General features: G+C 36.0%; 1 protein-coding gene across 3 annotated transcripts; it reads right to left on the reverse strand.

The window, feature by feature from the left end:
* Positions 1-283: 283 nt before the first annotated feature.
* LOC140790860 (DNA polymerase zeta catalytic subunit) lies at positions 284-20,216 on the reverse strand. Of its 3 annotated transcripts, none has more exons than XM_073141157.1 (24): positions 20,026-20,216; positions 19,839-19,921; positions 18,896-18,953; positions 17,961-18,010; positions 17,768-17,874; positions 17,013-17,055; positions 15,721-15,789; positions 14,883-15,038; positions 14,617-14,791; positions 14,445-14,536; positions 13,903-14,340; positions 11,714-12,778; positions 11,541-11,619; positions 10,703-10,957; positions 10,172-10,620; positions 9,534-9,679; positions 7,392-7,968; positions 6,432-6,578; positions 5,040-5,315; positions 2,700-2,807; positions 2,351-2,556; positions 1,959-2,262; positions 1,157-1,828; positions 284-761 (listed from the first exon to the last, which is right to left on the reverse strand). In XM_073141157.1, the coding sequence occupies exons 1-24, from the start codon at positions 20,135-20,137 to the stop codon at positions 588-590; spliced, it is 5,841 nt and encodes a 1,946-aa protein (XP_072997258.1). In that variant the 5' UTR covers positions 20,138-20,216; the 3' UTR covers positions 284-587. The 3 variants fall into 3 exon arrangements, with proteins under 3 accessions (XP_072997258.1, XP_072997257.1, XP_072997259.1); XM_073141156.1 differs by having other exon boundaries at positions 2,670-2,807; XM_073141158.1 differs by lacking the exons at positions 17,013-17,055; positions 17,768-17,874; positions 17,961-18,010; ... (1 more) ...; positions 19,839-19,921; positions 20,026-20,216 and adding an exon at positions 16,273-16,313 and having other exon boundaries at positions 2,670-2,807.
* Positions 20,217-20,978: the final 762 nt, after the last annotated feature.

A 20,978-nucleotide genomic window follows, 5' to 3' on the forward strand; every position in this document is an offset into this window, starting at 1 on the left:
GGTTTTATAGATGTCACAAAAAGGAGAGAAGGAAGATGGAGTTTCTATCTATCTATTAAATAAGTTCAAATTTTAAGAATATTTCTATCAAAATTTGTTATGAAATTGTACAAGAGTGCTGCTTACTCTTCCTCAGCTCATCTGAGATGTTTTCTCCCATTTCATAAAAGTGACTAACAGAGATTAGCAGCCTACAATACTACCAATAACAACGAAAAGTATCAAAAGTAATATTATATTCCTTTAATTTATGACAAGAAGAAGAAATAATGCACCAGCATAGTAAATCTCACATTAGCACACGTAAGAGTGGCAAATGATTGTCATTAAAAACGTACACAAGAAAGAAAATTAATATTACACTGATTCAGTAACGCCTGCTCCTGTAATAATATTACAACAACAAAAGAATAGTGTACAAAGCAACATTGCAAACTACACTGTTTCTCTAAAGATGGAAGTGTTTTATTTGGTGTACTTTCTACAATGGTTGAAGAAAAGAATATCTCGATATATCGCACGTATATTTTACATCCTACAATTTACATCGCTGAAGAATAGCAAGCCTCGCAGAGATACAATACAGGTTAGAACATCTCGGGCATGCAAGTAGGGTAAAACCCAGCTTGTGCTGCAGACTCGGAGAGTGATTGCAGCTCTTTCTGAACCTTTCTCCTCTCAAAGAACACTGGACACGCCAGAGAAGTGCATTTTACCCCACTTTCTACAATCCAATCAGCACCACCGCAGTTCCTACATATCTGCAAGTTAAAAACATTGCTGTTAGATCATCAGCAAAAATATAGTAGTACTCTTCATAAATCTACTACTAACCTTAACATTAATTAAGTCCTTATAATATAATCTTTTTGAGAGAACCATGATTTAAAAATCTAAAAAGCATCCAAGTGCATGAGACTCATCCATGCAAGATTTGCGGAGAGGACATACAGTCTTACTCTCATTTCAGCACGAGGCTGTTTCCATGATCTTGATTCTCACGAATATGTATTTGCAAATATTGTTAAATTTACAATGAATTTACAGAGATATAACTGAAGAGTAATAGCATGTCAATTTCAGCCATTCTTTCATGCTAACAGAATTATATTGGTAAATAGCAGTTTGGAATATCTTTAAATGAAATAAAACTTACAGCAGACAGATGTTGGATTTCTCTCTCCAATTTTGAAGTACTCCCAGCCACCACTGACGCAACAAATGCTTCATTCTTTGAACAGTTGTCACATAAATAGTCTAACTTCTGAGTCAATCTGCCACACAGAATACAATGCTTTGACAAGTAATAAGTATCAATTCTGCTTCCTTTTGATTGTGGCTTCTTAGGATAGACTAGACTACTATCATCACTACTGCGAAAAGATGCTGAACAAGACATGTAAGAGTGGCGTTTAGCTAATGTTGGTCGGACTGGCCTAGGCATCTCACTGAACCATCGGTTCAGGTCTACACCAAGAAGTCCAAAAACACGTTGTAGTGCAGGAATAATTTGCTTATTGATGTAATACAAATCATTAAGTCTATATGGGGAATCAATTTGCAGAAGATCATATGGATCTACAACCATATCTATAAGACGAGCTCCAGGTTCCCCATGAATTACGACATAAGGAATTCGCTCTCCATAATGAGGCTCCGCCCTAGGATCCACCATCATTGCTTTGGTAGCGACAATTGCTGCAGGTGGCAGCGACGAACTCCTGAGACTGTAGGTACCCAAGCGGACCTCCTTTGCAAAAATAAAATCCTGAAGAGACACCTTCCCTGACAATATTCGAGTCCATTGACGCTGCACATATGATTTGACCTGCATGAAGAATACAGCAATCATTCCCAAGTATGTAGAAATTATCTACTTAGACTAAAACCGTTGATATAACTTTTTTTTAAAGAAAATGCCAAATCAATTGTACTGGGGTAACAGAAAAGTAACTTACTTTAGTCATATCTTGATGCTCAAAAATCAGCCTTATAGACCGCTCTAAGATCTTTGAAACAGCAGGGCATGTATCCCTGCGTACCGTCTCAATCCCCTTTGCATCAAATGTTGCATGTTTCTGATCAGTACTCTCGTAGCTATAACCGACATATCTCTTCTTAGTAAGAAGAAAGCATGGATAGTAAACTTTTTCCAACTTCAAGGTAACTGGATCTGGATTCATTGCAGTTACTGCAGATGCAATCTCCTTTCCTATTCTGAATGCCTCTTCCAAAGAACGACCTTTTAGAAGAACAAACATACTAGGGGAAAGAATGCATTGAAAACAGTAAGAATTCTGGTATTCATTATGTAGTAAACAGAATGGGATTCAAGGTAGATGCCAAGTACCTATCAGTGTCACCATATACAACCCTAGCTTTCCACATAGGGTGTTCATTGACAAATGATATTGCTGTTTCAAGTGTTCTACGTCCACACTGGACAATGCTATCTGCAAGTTCTGCACAAGGCATGCGACCGCTAAAGCCAGCAGCAGTATAACCGTAAGTAACATTGGCTATAAGCTTTAAAGCAAGTTGTCGTGCATTATATATCTGGAAAAGGAGAAGTCTCATTTAACATAAAAACAATGAGATGAAACAATGATCCCCTTAAGCATATGCAAGAAAATGTGAAACCATAGTTGAGTTTATGCATCACTATTCACCCGTTTATAGTTTGTGAAGGAAAAGAATACCCTTTGTAGAACTTGCTGAGAAGGCATCAACTTTTTCATTGCTTGCTTTACCATTATCCTAGTTGATAATATTTCCTCCAATAAACGAGGTAGAACACCTTTTCGGACCTGCATAACCCGAAGAAATAATTGTTGGAACATAGTTAATTACTTAATTATGTAGAATGGCATATAACTATGCTTCAGTTCAATATCTGTTTAAAAAATGAAAAAGTTGTCCAATGCATGAAGATCCTGCCAACAAGGGGCACGGGAAGGTAAGTTATCTGCAGCATTCTCCCAATTTCTGGTGATACTATTTCCATGACTCATACCCATGACGCTATGATGCACAGAGCAAAATGTTTCTGCGACACTAAATTATCTCCATGGCAATTATGAAAGATAGGAGAATGAGTTTGAAACAATACAAGAATTTCTATCAACTAATTGCAGAACCTGATGCTTAAATGCAACTGCTTGCTTCGAGTACATTAATTAAATTATGCATTATTTCAAAGGATGTAAGGCGAATTATCTAAAGATTGTAATGATTCTTTCTTGTTTACTTGAATATACTTTATATCATTATTTGTCTCACATAGTCTTCATAGATGCTATAGTGTGTAATTTAGATTTAGCTTGTTCAGTTGTTGTGCAACCATGTCCCCAATAAGCTCACTTTGGCCTATTGGCTACATCACCTTCCTTCACTTAATTATATTCCATCTTATCATTAATATGGTTTCCATCCTGGCAGCAGCTCGCCTTGTAGAGATGATCCACACAAGATGAATTTCATCTTGCACAATCCACTTTGAATGGATTGTCCAAAACAGTCTATCTAGGTTAAATCTTTTATGTCTAAGCAAATATATTAAGGGTTTTAAACTTTTTTTAATACTTTAATTGAACCACTTATCTAGCTCGCTAGCACTATAGGTAACAATGTTTTGCACATACCCCATCAATGATAAAAATTCTTTGCTTATCATAATTCACCTGCTTTTCCCCACTGCTTTGGCATCCATAAGAAACTAGTCAGCTTAACAAGTCATTTGAGACAAAGTTGTATAGAGAAAGCCCTGAAATTGTATTAGGACATCTAGATATTCTTGTTCCAGATGCGAGTAGCCACAAAGCATGCCAATTTGCAACGGTGCATATATTTTTTTTCCTACATTTTCTGCTATTTAAAAGAATCAGGTTTCCTTGCTAACAAAAACAATACCTTATTTTTCAAATTTTATAATCTCCAGCCAAGTTAAACTCACTTACGAACCTTCTTCCCTTAAACGGGCAGGACGGATCCGACCCCCCCACCAGCATCTCTCTTTTCTTTCGTTCTCTCTTTCTCCCTATCTCTTTTCTCTTCTTTCTCAGTTCTCACATCTTCCACTAGCGACCAAGTAGATTTCCAACGACCTCGACCTCCAACGACATTCTCCGACTAAGATCTGACAACCTCCAGTGACCTCAGGTGAGTTATTTTTTTATTTTCTTTATTTCTTTTTCAGTTTTTAATTCCTCTCTTATTCCCTCTCTTTCTCATGTTGTTGCGGTGTTGCTGCTCTATTGTTGCTGCTGCTGAGAGAGAGAGAGAGAGAGAGAGAGAGAGAGAGAGAGAGAGAGGGGGGGGAAGTAACAGAGAAATTCTTTTTTAGTTATGAATTTTAAGTAAGTTAATACATTTTTAAAATTTTTAGGCTTTATATGTGAGTAACTTTTATTTTCTTACATTTTTTCTAAAGTTTTACAAAATTTCTATATTTAAAATTTTACGTAATTAAAAAATAATTGATCCAATACAAATGGCCGATACGTATCATTTCCCGAATGGTCGATACTGGAAACCCTATCAAAGCTGGTAACTGAGGACCACATTTATTTATCCCCCACTTAGTTATTGACCTTTCTCAGTTCTCTACCGTCAAAAGGAAAAAGAACCAAACAAAGACTAAAAGAGACCACAATATTAGTTAGGGGATCAGTAAATACTCATGGCATTCCACACATCTCTTAATGCTCTTTCAGCTGCACAATGTGAGAACATAATAAGAAAAGGAAAATAATAAAAACAATAAGTACGCAATTTATATTATTAATTAACCACTAGTAAGAGCTGACTAATAGAAATTAGCAATTATACTTCGTCACAAAGTCAGAAAGCACAATATTCCAAAGAGCACTCTTTAACTGTAGGAATTCAAATGCAAAAACAAAAAATGCATCTTACATATCTTACTTAAATAGTATTTGGCATGCATCTTCATTGCCAAATTTAGAAAATCAAGGCAATGTTAAGAAAGTTTACATTGGTTCATTTAAGAGGGAAATGAAGGTAGACAAACAGTTTATCACCTTTGACGGCACGTAGAAGACTCCATTTGGAGCTAGCAGCAGCTGGTCCTTTAAATCAACCAAAACATGTTGATCTGGTGAATATGAGCTAACACCAAGTACATTTGTCTTCGATGGAAATACTTTTCCCAAGCATGTGCAGAAGCATAAATTGTATGCTATTATCATAGATGGATAAAGAGACTGGAAATCCAGCACAACAACTGGATCAGAATAGAACCCAGATTCTGGCTCCATCACAAGTGGTAAACACTCCATTGCAGGTTGTGATGCAACCTACAAGTTATGGAACATTAATCATGTTATCATTATCTAGATCACAATACCTCATCAAGTAAGAATGTTTTAAAACATACACACAAACAACTTCAATCTTCAGTGTATGATGCAACAAATAAAAACATATTCAAAGAAAAATAATACCAAAAAGATGAATATATGGCATGTGAGACTAGTAGCTATCATTTGATAGTCCTTGAATGAATAGTATTTGGCAATTATTAACTCTTTCAAGTTGTTGTAAGATGTTTATTGTAGGAAGATGCCTTGCAGATACTATAAGCATCGACTTCTGAACTGCTAGCCATATCTACAACTGCCAATACATAGAACACTTTTTGAAGGGTCACAATGAAACAGGCATGTGAAATCCACTGACATGCAAACCATCCAAAAAGAAATTCTAGAACAGGGAAAACAGAAGATAAGACAGATGGGACGAAAGCTTTCAGACTTCCAAAACAGAAGTACTGGTAGGTGACCAAAGAGTACTTGGCTGATATACACAAAAGTCACATGGCCAATTATGAGTTTAAAAGGGAAGTGGGGTCTTCTGGCTGCCTTCATATTTCCTGAAACAATGTTACACAGAATTAGACTGCAACATAGGTATCTGCAAAGTGTTACTTTGGAGTCAACACAATGATTCCAGTGCAGATTAGTTAATTGTCTTTTCTGCAGTATAAGTCTACCAATCCAAAGCCTTGACCTATCTAAGGATGAGAAACAAATTGGGTGGAAAGAAAAACCTCACTCTTTCTTGAAAACCAGGCTAAATCAACAACAAAGTGACAAACCATGCATCTAAGCTACTTAAAGTTGGCAATTCCAACCCCCTCATCAACAGTGACATCTAATTATAAGATTTTGACATTCACATTCTGGAAACTTGATATATAATCGGTAAGATATTATGTATAAGTAGGTAGTTCCTTTGCCCCAATAAAAGATTTACTCCAAAGCTCATTCACATGTACAAGTGAATAACATGTGAGCACATACCTAATCAAGCTTCACAGAACAAACTGTGAAATAGTGAGAAATAAATAAATGATAGCATCAACGACAAACAAAATTTCAAAACAAAAAATACTGGTGATAGTGACAATGAACCTGATGGCTTCCTGGAGAGATAGCAAGATAATTTTGCGTATGGGCTAATCTTAGGAGCATAGACTCAACACGGAACTGTGAACCCCGAGATAGTACAGAGAAGAAATCAATACCAAAAACACGAGCAAGTTCAGATGTTCGATTGATCTGCAAAAGGTAAGAACAGTTTGAACAACATCAATGACCAACATCAGTGTAACCAAGCAACTTGTATCAGTATGTATTAACCAACAAAAGGAAGAGCAAATAGGTAAACGTAAATGCAACTGTACCAAAGTAAAGCAGGAAGAAAGAACATTCTGCAAGGTCAGAGAAAACATTAGTTGACCCCATTAACAATGGAGAGAATTTTGGGCTAGAATTTCTTGCTACACCTTACCTTACCCAAATAAGTTTGTTAAAGTACATACACAGAAGATAGTAAATTAATAAGTGTACCAAAGTAAAGCAGGAAGAAAGGACATTCTGCAAGGTCAGAGAAAACATTAGTTGACCCCGTTAACAATGGAGAGAATTTTGGGCTAGAATTTCTTGCTACACCTCACTAAAATAAGTTCCTCCCTGATGTCAGACCAAACTGAACCTCAAAACATATGCCAAGAAAGCAAGTCTAAAAAATAAGGACAAAACAAGATAGCTAGGAGAATGTCATAATTTACCCAAATAAGTTTGTTAAAGTACATACACAGAAGATAGTAAATTAATAAGTGGATGATTTCTTGTCAAAAGAATGAAGATAAAATGAGAGTAAGGAAAAAAAAAATCATCATTTTCTCTGCAAAGCAATCATGACTACATCACTGATTAGGAAAAGTCTCCTATAATAGGAGAGCAGCAAGATCCAAAAACCAGTAATTCATTCCAGAACTTGAAAGCCTAACAACTTTCAAGTGCAACCTATCCTTAGTCCCACTCTTATCATCGAATGAAATATGAAAATTGCAGCGCAAATGTCTTTACCATATCTAGTTGATTTACTATTTGAAGATTAAGCTTAGCCCTCTCCATAATATATTCTATGCATCGATATCTAGCTCGTCCAGGACCACTTGAAAACCATTTATTCAATATTCTGCATGGAATTAATGGTATCTTTCGCCTCAAGACTTCTTCAGCCACAGCTTCAACACTATACATATTAAGTTTAACTTCTGTACGAATGAGACGCCACAAGTTTAGCACTATCCTTCCTGTAACATGTACACCGCTGGCATGGGTACGACTCCAGTCATCCTCAACCATGTCTTCAAGAATAACATCAGCAATTGAAGCTTCGGACTGCATAACTTCAGAATCAGCAGCTGAATCATTAGCTCTTCGCTTTACCTCATGTGTTGGTATCCTGGAAATCTTTTTCAGTAAGCTTATGCCTAGATGGGCAGCTCTTTCAGCAAGAAACCCCACAGACCCACCTTGAATCTCCCATCCCATCAGAACATCTGGATCAATAGAAGATATCATGTCTGAAAGATGGACCAAAAGATGTTTCTCTTCAAAGAAGATGAAAATTTTGACACCAGAAACTCCATCAACATTTCTACACATGAAAAGAAATTTATTTAGAAAAACATATGAACATAACAGGAGAGGAACTTTCATGCCACAAATAGAGAAACCAGATCACATTAAGAAAGTCAGCAAATGTAGCCTGAACCAGGGAGAATGATAAACCTATTCGGAACCAGCTTTGGAAATCAAGATATGAAAACAGAAACAAAATATATAGAACAATCAAAGTATGATCATAAAACAATTCCCAGGATAAAGTCAAAAACAAAGACCACTATAAAGAACACCTAGAAAGATAAGGGAAAGAATTCACGACCTGCCATCGTATCACCCTTGATGGGGAAAAAGCAGCAAATCCTTGCTAATCCACTATCTGCTCTAGTCTAGGAACGACCTTTCGGTCATTTCCACATTTCAGTAAAATTAACTGCTCCATTCGATACCACTAGGAAAATTAGACATTTTAAAAAACTACAAGGTAGAGATAATAACCTAATTATCCATGTTAAATAGCCAATTACTCTAAAATCTTAAGCTATTAAAGAATTGTGGCACTTTTAGGGTCAAAATAATTTAAGAGGGTCAAGAGATGAAGTATAGATTAAATGGCTGGATGTTTTTATCTGTTTAATTGCATATAGGTCTGGGTGGATTTGAACTCAGGACCTTTTGCTCAAATATAACAACCCATTGAATCACATTGCGTCATGAATCACCTATTTGACAAATTTGGTGGCGAATTATATCCTCATTCCTCAGTGAGGATATGATTCTGATTCCTTATTCACCTATATGAAACCTTTCACCAACCAAATAACAAATGTATACAGGCTTTTAAAACTTAAATGCAATAGTGACTTGTAAAAAAAATCACAATCAATTTTGGAGGTTGTTTAAAAATTCTGTGAAGATGGTCACTTGTACAAAAAAGAAAAAAGAAAAACAAAAGATGGAAAGCATGTGTGTTAATAATAAGAATACAAGAGGTTAAGCATATTTTAGAAGTGCAATAAGAAAAGATATTAAGATATACAGTAAAGTTCAGCAGAGACTTTGTGGTTCTAAAAGTGCAGTCATATTCAATTCCTACATTGTGTACTATGCAGGATAGATCAGAAACACTAATGATGAAGGTTAAAGGAGAAACAAAAAAAGCAACCAATCAACAAAGGCTTAGTTTGGCATCCGCAAAACATCTATACAGATATGACAAGGCATATGCTCCACAAACATCATTTATTGGCTCCATCAAGAAATTAATTATCAAAACTAAAATATCAGGTTCAAAATAAGCAAATAAAAAGAAATAATAGCTAGAGGAAAAGGTTAATATGTACAATCTAAAAACTAAGTTAATGCATTCTTCTTAAGAACCACAATAGGCCATTGAGTCCTCCAATTTACCAGCATCTACAATGATTTGAAATTTCAATATCAATCTACATCCTAGAACATGATAAGGCAAAAGCTTTTACTAAGGCAGTCAGCTAGGCAGATCTAAGTGGAGCCTAGGTACATTTTGTCTAGTGCAAGTGCCTAGGCGAAGGCGCACATTTTTAAAGCAATAGACAGAATACAAAACAGATATAACACCTTTTAAATGGCACGTCATTCTTAGCACACAATAATACATAAACTTCAAAGGTAGGGCTTGCATCGTCCTCAACAGCAAGAGATATAATGTTGATGGCATCATGCCGAGGATCAGGACGGAGATCTCCTCTGCATCCTGCAAGAACCTGCAGTCCAATTTAATAACATGTTGATAAGAAGATCTAATAAGAATGTAAGCAAATTTCAGTTTCTCTAATAGGCTAGTAGTTTCTAGAGACATCAGTTGTTTAACATGATATTAATGCAATAACTCTCAGTTCAAATCCTACTGTTCCAATGATATGTTGGAAGACAGATATCAACCCAACTAATGCCAATTGGGAAGATGATAGGCCTACTAATTTGAGCCCAGAAGGGTGGAGTGGACAAAAGACGTAAAAAACAATTTCCTATTACAGTTTATTTAAGAGCTTAAGTTTTTAGAGGAATCAGTGCTTTTGATACTCATGAATGGTGAAACATAAATGTAGCACAAGTGATTGCGTTTAATCAACTAGAAAACCAATTTACTACTTTACTTAAAAAAATCACATTCTTAATTTTACAAATCAGATCAATTGTGGAACAAACAGCTACATGTATATACAATTAGAAAAAAAGAGAGGAAAGATAAGGACCTCAATGCTCACTATCGTTAGCTGTTGTCCATGGCCCAGACTAGCGGGATCACGAAATCCAATTTGACTAAGAGGGGTTAGCTCAGGTTTCTCATCCAAGAAAGATATCTGAGAGACATCATGCAAAATATCAGACGCCATCTTTTGCTTCATCTGAACACCATCTAATGTTGACTTGCTGGGAATACTATTAACACGAGCAAAGAAACTTCCAGACTGAGCAGATATATTTTTGTATTGAACAGATTTAGGTACATCAGAATTCAAATGAAGAGCAACTCTAGCTTGTAGAAAGGAAGAATCACAAGCATCTCCGAGTGTATCTTGCTGGGAGAATGATGCTTTCTCACTACAGGAGGAATCTAATCCTTCTCCACTAGCTTGTAGACTATCATTTATCTTGGATGAAGGATCTTGTGCTAACAATGAGATGCTCGTCTTAGAGCCACCTAATGTTATAGAGTTCGCAGTAAGACAAACAATCAATGTCAGGGACAATAAAGGAATGTGGAGGGGGGGAACTGTTCATACCACAGTCATTGTTTATACAAATAGTTCCTGGCAGATCTTGAAGAAGCCATTCCTGAACAGATTCCAAGGTTGGTGGTGAAATTGCATGTGTTAGCACATACAAAATTGAACCATCATTTTGGAAGTGAGTTAAGATTCCTAGAGCAGATTCTTGAGAATTAAGGTTTCCCACGTGTTGAAATGATTCATAATGCTTCTTCATTTCAAAGTTCCTACTGAAAAATGGAAGAGGATCATTCAACCCCTGCCTAGCAGCTGAACAAGAAAACATAAAGAGAAAAACATAAGAATTTACAAGAAAAAAGAAACGTAACAATTTAGTATACTTCTCATTAAGAAATTAAAGTAAATATCACTATATTTGAGTCCAACTTTATTTCAGAGTAGAAATAAGTCAATAACTGCCAGCACGGCATATGGTTCTTAATAAAAATGTAATTAGCTACTTCATATTTTCATTAGTTAAAGTAGGCATCTATCATTCTATTGCCCAAAATTTGAATCATCCGAAACAGATCTGCCGATACGGCCAAGAAATATCAATTTATTAAGTGGTTGATCTCGACCCTGAAACTGATACTTCGAACCTTCCAGTCCATTAGTAAGAGAGGCCCGGTCATCTCTTGAAAGAGAAGACCTTCCTCGGCTCAATGAAGGGATTCAGTAAAGATGCTAGGCCTGGGTTGTAAGGCCTTCTGTATGGGATTTGCCTAGGCATTAGTTGGTCTATCAACCTGACTACCACTCAAAATTTGTAAGTTGTATAAGAAGACATCATGAGAAATTGTAAGGACAACATCACAAAAGCCCAAAGAATTAAAGACTAACGGATCACCACCTTGCCCAATACTACTGGGAGAGTCATCCATAATAGTATCAACTTGGTCTTTGGAGGGTGGCTGCCTGATAAAAGTCATCTGCACACATTCTAGAGAAATAAATTCAACCGGAAAAACAGTATATTATATAAGGCTTCAATGAATTGGTTCACGAATCATGATTTGGACCCACCTGAATACCAGATTGAAGAACATTATTCTTTACTGCAGCACTCAATCCTGTAATACCTCTAAATTCTGTTCCATAATTCTTTGCAGAGGCAAGGTCTCCAGCCCTGTTACTGCCAGAATTCCTATCATTAGGCAAACTCGTCTGCTCTGGAAAAACGAATTCAGATGCACCTAATGCTTCAGTGCAGGTTATAGAAGAAGCTAAATTCCCCTCAACACAATGATGTGACCTTGCATTTGAGAGATCATTGGAAATGGCATGGAAATCTGGTGCCACTAAACAGGAATCCAAAGTATTGTTTGCTTTTTCCTCAGGTATCATCTTAATTCTAGGACTTTCAGATTCAGTCTGCTCAGATATGAAGCAACGTTTTCTCCTCATCAAGTCCCTCACAGAACACGTAGCCAAGGCCTTTCCTGCTATTCTGCCATAAGAATCTGTGCCTGCATTGACTACTGAAGCATGGTGACTCTTATCACCTTTGCATAAAGATGAGGCAGTAGAGACCCCATGATATTCCAGCAAATTTTCAGAAGATTCAATAGAAGCACGTTTAGTAACTTTTTCTTCCCTCTTTTTAGTGGAAAGAGGTAAAGGGCCCCATGGAAGTTCATTTCTTTCACACTTACTAATGCTCTTTCTAGTTTTGCACTTTTTTACCAGAGAAAGTGACACTTCATCATTTTCAGTACTCATATGGATGGAGAAAGGGTCACCTTCTTGAGGAGCTCTAACATTATGATCAGCTGATCCATCAATTTGAGAAATTGTATCACCTGATGAAGCACTACCCATATGCATGTTAACATCTAAACAAGATGTTTGTTCCTTCTGGCCTTCAGATGCTATGTCACCTTCAGCCGAATCAAGAATATCCTGACATTCCTGTTGGGAAGCACATTCATAATCCAGATGAGCCGTCTCTAAAGCAACTTTGTAGGATTTTGTTTGAAATAAAGGACTGAGAATTGCTTCATTCATTAGTTCATCATCAGTAGTCAAGTCTTCTGCAGCCTGGGAAGAGGCCAACCAGCTTAAAAGTCCAATGGCATCAGAGTCCATGCTCTACAAAAGAACAACAGACACCACATAAACTAATCAAAATAACCGTGTACCAACTTTTGAGTTTGATAAAAAAAAAGTGAAAAGCAAAAATTAATACCAGATGTTCCTAAATGGTGATTGGGAAACAACTTTCTTAGAACTACTAACCAGCTCAGACATCTAGAAGGGACAAGGAATTCAAATACAACTTATCTATATAAAGCCAAAATTAGATATCATGACTTTGAAGCTGGCATTCAGTATGCATAATGAGGCCCATCGTTCTGATATGAGTCACAAAACTTGCCTAAAGAAAAGATCCACCTTATCTATAAAATTTCCTAGGGCCTCATGAATGTCAGCAATAGACTTCTGAATTTCAGAATCACAAAATAGTCAATAATTCAAAATTAGAAGAACTGCAAAAAAAAAAAAAGTTTAATAATAGAAATAAGGTAGTAAATGCACCGAATTGTTCAAATATTAAGCAAGAGATCCAAAGTTAGGCTACCAGACGATTAGGTACAAGAACCACTGTCCAATCATGATATGAGAGACAGCCAAGGAGAAAAAAAACTCTACATAAACCGCTGCCATCTTCACCCCTCCCTCCCTCTTCTGGTAGTACCGGTCATCTTCTAGTGTTAGCCTTCACGTGTTATGGCCGTTCAATGTGGTGTTTTCTCATTGAGGCTTTCATAGTGAAAGTCATAGGAAAATTTTTAGTTTAATGGATTAATGGATATGGACTAAGACATCCTAGCCAAATCAAGCTTGATTTCTTGTGTTATCAAGTGCCCAAGATATGTGGTGCCATAGATAAGAGGAAACCAAATCATCACCCACGAGCTACACAAAAAGCTTCAAGGTCCATGGTTCACTTACATCTATGAAAAAAAAAAATGTTGACAAAAACAGTTTTAAGTAAAGGCTTGATCACAAAAGCCAACAATATGAAACTATCATGATAACATGAATGCTATATTTCCATAAAATTCATCAAATATCAAATACATTAAAAAAAAAAGAAGCAACTCATGATATGTCATACTTAATAGTTAATAGTGGCCATAAAAATAGTACTCAACTGCAGAAGCAAGAAACCAATAAGGCTCTCAAGGTTCTCCCAGAAACTAAAAAACTACCTTGAGATCGCCTGCTTCAACCATTTGTGACGATGATCCTTGAAGGTTGGTAGACATCAATTCTTGACATTCATAATTCATCTCAGAGTGTATAGTGTCTTCATTTTCTTTGCATGAAAATCCAAATGACAGTCTTTTCTTCCCGTTTTCTTCTTCAGTACATCTGAAAGTTCCATAATTAGCATTGCTTAAATTCTTCTGCTCTGTATCTTCAATTAATCCTGCAATGTTGGTCGATGCTGTAATGCACTTCTCTAGCTTCCCAGAATCAGAAACTGCAGAAACATTCTGAAAGGATATTTTCTCTTCTGGAAGCAACTCAGATAGTGCATTCGCATATCTAAGATCATGCAAAAAACTTCTCAAAACATTTTCTGGTTGAGGTTTACTACTGTCAGGAAGCTTTACTGCCTCCTGCATTCCAGAACGTTGGAACTCCTAAAGAAAAGATAGCAAGTCAACATAACTAGAAATCAAACTTGATCTTGTTAAAATGAACAATCCTACAGAATAATCTAGACATGAATATTAGAAAACCGAACCTCCCAAATAGGTAAGAGTGATTGAACCATTTTTGTCTCTGATGTAACTTGAGAAAGAGATGTATACATTTTATATTTCTCATTGAGGATGTCTGCAAGTAAAAACTCAAGTCAAAAGCACAATTATGACTACAGAAGAAAAATGGTTAAAGATTATCCCATAAAACCAAACCATCTACACTTGAGTCTGCCTCGAGCATTGAGGTACTCTGACGTCGAATTAAGTTGACTCCCGTACTTTCAGTGGTTACATGTCCACTAGCTGAATCTTCCCATAACGATGCATTTGGAACTGTCGAAGATATCCAGATTGCCGGATTTCCAACTGCATCACTATCCAAATCTGCCTAATATTAATTATTAAAGAGTAATTGTGTAGAGGGAAAAGCACTAGACCAAAAATAACCAAGGTGACAAGCAAAATTCAGAATGACCAACCTGTAGACTAGCAGATAAAGAAACTGACTTTTCTTTCAATTTCATGAAATCCTCTACATTACATGCTATCTTGGAGTCGAAGGAGTCAGGTAATGGAGGACGAAACTTCATATTTGAAACATGTATGTGGCTCATCCCATACAAGTTATAGTCAACCTACATCATTCCAAAGAAACTTAAGAAAAGCTCCTTCTAATGTGCTTCAAGAGAACAAAACAGACTAGATGAAATAAAGGTAATAAATTTCAACTACTGTTGACGGTACCTTAAGAAAAAAAAGGCACAATAATAATTGACAATATCTCAATAATCAGAAGTAAATTCTTGGATTTGAAGGATAAGGAACAGGGTGTACAGATATGATGCTCATGCTTAAAAGAGGAGGTAAAGTAAAAAAAATCAAATTTTGTATAAAAAGACTATGGCTAATACTGGGCCGAAACTAAGGGAAACCGGGTTTCAGCCACTACTTCAAATCAGTAATGGCAGATACTGATATGTACCAATATATACATATCAATATCGGCCAATACTTCAAACCATGGACTAAATGTTACATGATTACAAATACTACAGCACTTAAAGATGTCAACACCATGTAAAGGCAGAGGGAACAGATTTCAAAATTACCATCAAAGGACTTGCAGCAAAAACCCTATTAAATAAGCATCATACCATCCAGCTTCACATGGACCATAAGATTGGAACCAGAATCCATATATCAACAACTCAATTCCATTATATTAACCGTGCAACATAAAATGAAAAATGCACTTTCTGTTATTATTGCACATTGCAACCATTGGGAAAATGAATAATGGAAGCTGTAGTTTCTTACCAGGAAATGAAGAAGATATGGAATATGAGATTCATACGGCTGAAGCATTCTATTAAGAATGGCACCGCCCTATGCCAAATTAAACGAATATTAGTTGCAATCAATGAGCTATGCACTACTGATGACCTAAAAAAATGTATGAGTAAATCCCATAAATATTTCCTTAGTTAAAGAAAGAATCCACTAAGTGATGAGAAACACATATAATCATGTCATCAAAAGTATAAGAAGATTTTAGTTAACAAAGAAAAAAAAAAGAGAAAGAGATAAACATGTATAAAGCAGCACAGAATAGGAGGTCTACTAGCCCAAAAGTATCATGCTGAAGAAGACAGCAGACTTCTACCTACCATCTACATCGACTCTTAAATGCACAGTACTGAGCAAAACCAGTTCGCCACTTCTATTTGGAAGTACGTGAATTATGATGCGCAACAACAAGCCTTCTAACCAACCCTTGCTTTGACAAGGGAAATCCCATTTAAAGGGGAAATATATCAATCCAATCAAAAGATTCAAGAAAGTCATTATTAAATACAGTAGTACAGTCACCTATTCTATTTGGAAGTATGGGCACTATGATGTGCAACGGCACCCCAAGTCAGCTCTTAACCAGGCAGAAAGAGCATTCCAACCAACCCCTTGCTTTGACAAGGAGAATCCTAGTTAAAGGGAAATATACTAATCCATTCAGAAGAGTCAAGAAAAAATTATTAATAGATCAATCAAAAAAAAGTATCCAGATCAATTCAGACTAATTCACGTGTATTTCTCTCCTGACGACTACAATATTCAAATTTATAACAATTGTTCGCTGAGAAACATGTTATTCAGCAGCCTACATTTTGTTAGCATAAGAACAAAACTCTCTGAGAAAATAACAGATTTGCAACTATAAAAGTTACTATTTATGCCAAAGATAAATTAGTGCAGCAGGACAAGCCATTTTCTCTCTGCTTCTCACGATCCACCTATTCTGCCTGATCTATCCCCTCCCAAATTGTCTTCTGTTGTCAGCTACTTATAGTAGGCAAGAGATTTAAGCCTACGCTGACAGGAACCTTTCTTCTTGTGATACTCCATAAAACCCTGATTCTTTCGTAGATTTTACCGAATACTAGACTACTAGTTAACTATTCTTCTTCACTTCTTCAAAGACAGCGTGCCAGCACTGAGTGGTTGATATTTACTGAGCTTCTTATATATTAAACTTTCATAATGATCATTTAAGGTAAGAAATAAAAAGAATAATCAAAAGATAAGGAAAAAAAAAGTAAGACTAACCAACATACCAATAGAAGTCTTGCAGCATGAGCTACTTCCTGAGGATAATATCTTTAGTTCCATCAAGGAAATTCATGAAAGGAAATAGGTGATCTAGCCAAACATATTAAAACACAGAAAGGCAAAGTGAAAACAATGGCCCCTAAAAGGAGATAACAGTTATACTATATAAGATGCATTCTGTGAACAGAAGTACGGCAGGGAGCTCAACAAATTAATCCACAGACTACAGACACCGAAGAACAATAGAATAATACATGGGCGCACGCTATCGACTTCCATAACCTCAACACCTCAACCAAGCAACACAATTTTTTAACTAATTCACAAATTAAAGGAGAACCAATAACTCTGTGTTCTAGAGGAGATGGAGCAAACATTCTCTACACCCAATAAACTATCTGATCTTATCAAAAAACTGATTTACTGATATAGGTAGTAGAGCTATTAAAAAGAATAAAAATTCAAAGAACAGAAAAAAGAAAAGAGGTCCTTCAGGTTCAGGAAACCTGTGCTGGACCTTCTGGTGCAATGCAGTGATGTATTTCTTATCATTAGGACTTACAAATTCTTCCATAGTATCATATACTAGATAAGCATGAGAATGAGGACCTCACTAGATTATTGCATAGCTGATAGCCTGATACTACTAACAGCCATGTGTATGGAAGAGCAAATAACAACAAAAAGATGCTTGGAGACGTAATTCTTAAGGCATAGCATTGATAGAAACAATTTAATGAAAGGAAAGGGATGAGGATACAGGTAAATCTTTACAAAAAACTCTTCCATAAAATGATAGCCATATAGTGTTTTAGCCCGAACAAGGTTATATCCATGAACGTGTTGCCTTTTTGACGCACTTCGCATCTGAAAATTTTATTAAAGTTCATAACAAACTTGAAAGACAAATTATACAAAGTAACAGATGGAATTAAAAAAATGTGTAAGCATACCTTCAAAGCCTTCTCAATAGCATTAATAAAACCAGTCATACATTTATTGACTGCACAAGACATATAATAAAAAAAAATAGTAAGCAAAGAATGTGCGTGACCATCACATATATCCAGAAAATCATCCTTTTACCATGGAACTACAAAGCATCAAGAAGAGCATAGTGCAGTTATACTAATGAAGAACCCAACTATCATAAAAATAGAAACTAGGTTCCACTGTAACAAACACTTTAAGAGGTAGTTTTCCTGCAGCAACAGTCATGGCAGTATTTTACCATTAATGGATGCAATTCAAAAGTAGAAGCCAAAGGGATTTCCCAGTTAGACATGGTAAACCGGAGACTTGCAGCATATGGAAGAAAGTAACTACCAGCCACATAACGATTATAGATGTGAGAAGCCCTGTACCTTACAACATAGCACATCATGATTATAAGTGAGCACAAATTCTGCCCACATAGACGAACAGGTATAGATGTCCAGTTGTCCACTAACTATTCTAAGCATGAAAGATGAAAAATAAGAGGGAAGTAATGTTGAATGATACCACAATTTCCTATAATTATAGTCAATAGAATGTGGATGATCACAAAATAGAACCGTTCACAAAGGAGATTAAGAAAATCTATACTTCCCTATATTTTTTAGATGAAAACAATTTAAAAGTGTTCCGTATGACGTATCATTTTAGACTTAGGACAGAGAAATTTCTCCAACAATCTAAAGGAACAACAAACTAGGATTATTAAAATTCTTAACACGATAGAGACAAGAAATTTTGGTTAAGAGATATTTTTGGCCATATAATTTCAGCTTGCAATGTCAAGAAGAGTTATTATGTTGCATGTAAGAAAGTGAAATATTACATGGAAATATGGAATAACATTCTAGATATTCCTTCTATACAAAATACACTTTACAACATGTATTACCTTCATCCGGATCTTGAAGTAGCTCATCTGGGCATCGTACATAGAAATATGGCAAGGCCTAAAAAAAGAGAACCGGAATAAATTTCTGACACAACACTCGACGATTCATTATGCTTGCTATATCAGATTGCACATACTGGAAAGCAGTAGTCAAGAAATAAAGAGAATAACATCCACAATGCCGTGATGTGAGCTTAAAGATTCACCTAGTATCAGAATTCACCCAATTTAAATTCACAGTCAATTGAGAATTTTCAATTTTACAAGATGGATTAGAATATCACAGAAATCAGCTCCATGAAACTGGGACCTTTACAATAAAGTCAACTTCAATGACTTGAGGTGGACTTGCCTGCATGTCTGCTATTGTAGGCTTGTTCCTCAACCACAGGAATGAAAGGAGAAACAAGGAATAAGGGATAGAACTTCACAAACATCAATGTGTTAGGAGGGTCATCTACTCTCCTACTACTTGATTGGATGCTGCTCCCAATTTCGCTTGAAAACCTTTTGACTTATGTCAACCATGATTAATTGAAAGAAACTACCTATTCTACAGAATTATCTAATTACACGCATAAAAGTACTCAGATAACAGAGAGACAAAACATGCCCTGGAACCGGTGATACCATAACAGAGTCAACTAGATCATCTTTGAGGTGCTGCAATGTATTGCGACAAAGACATTAGACATCCCAACTATGCATAAACAAATTTTTCTAACATTAGCACAATTATATTCGGTTCTTTCTCCAAGATATTGCAGTTCTTATACCTCCGGTAATAAAATAAGACCAAACACGGGCATACACATTACACAATACCTCCAAAACCCTTCCTTTTCTTTCCCAATTTGCAAAGATCACCCCCAGGAAAACAAGAAAATGCCTAATTTCTTTCATATGAATCCTAGAATTTGTTGGATGGATCAGAAAGCCAAACCCGGTGAACGTGAAGGCAAGTCTTCTGCCCGGCCGGCGTCGAACCAAAGATCCTTATGACCGGAACCTCCTCCGTCTTTTCCCCTGCAATGAAACCATCTCTCAAGCGTAAACAAAACCATCGAAGCAATTTGAAAACCCTGTCAAGAACCCTCAACGAGGAAAGGATAGGAGAGGGGAGAGACGACCATGGAAGGGGCTGTAGCAAAAGTCGAGGTCGGGGATCGGCGGCGCCATGTAGTAGTCCAGCGAGACGATTCTTACGCTGAGGACGGGGTTCGGGTCCGGAGGCGAAGCCATTGATGGGAGAGAGAGAGAGGCGGTCGCTTCTGGAAGTGCAGGTGCTCGTTAGATCGGGGCAGAGAGAGGGGAGCTTCCCATGTACGATTTGGAATGGCCTTGTCTTATTTATTGAGGGCAATTTTTTAAATAACACCCTCTATAACCATTATTTTCTATTAACTTTGACAAATCCTCCCTATAATTTTTATATAACACTCTAATATTATTTTGACTAATTATTATTAATCTTAATCTATAATTTATGTATGAAATTCTATTGTTTAAATCACTAAAATATTATTAGAAAATTACTAATATTTACTCCTCACCCTTATTATGATAAGGTCAAATCTGAATCGAATTGAGTCCGAATTTGAATTAAGATAAGTCCCTAAATTGCAAGAATTTATTGTCTGCGCAATTTTAAAAATATGAATTAGCAAATATTCATATGGCGTCCAAAAAATATAAAATTAGAGAGATTTGGTAACATAATAATCTAAGTTTTTTTGTCGTATACTTTCTTCGTATTCGAATTATATCTAGGGCGGACATGATCTAATCTGAAAGATAGACACAAGTTATCCTATTAATTCTTAGTTTATTTCTTATCTGATTTTAGTTATATGAATAGGATTAATCTCATAAAATAACTAGCTTGATAAGCTTTTTAGTTTGATTCTTATTTCGTTTTGAATATCTTAGTAAGTTTTATTTTATTTCTTTATAAATAAGGTCTTATGACTTGTACCTTATGTTTGTATTTGAATCGTTTAATAAATTAGTTTATTTATATCTCTCTATATCTCTTTGCCTTAGCTCTTTGCATCTCTAACTTCTCCTCACTTTATGGCTTTTA

The sequence above is a fragment of the Typha latifolia genome, chromosome 6 (assembly GCF_019914945.1).
Source record: "Typha latifolia isolate L0001 chromosome 6, TyphaL0001v2, whole genome shotgun sequence".
In the NCBI taxonomy this organism is placed as follows: domain Eukaryota; kingdom Viridiplantae; phylum Streptophyta; class Magnoliopsida; order Poales; family Typhaceae; genus Typha; species Typha latifolia.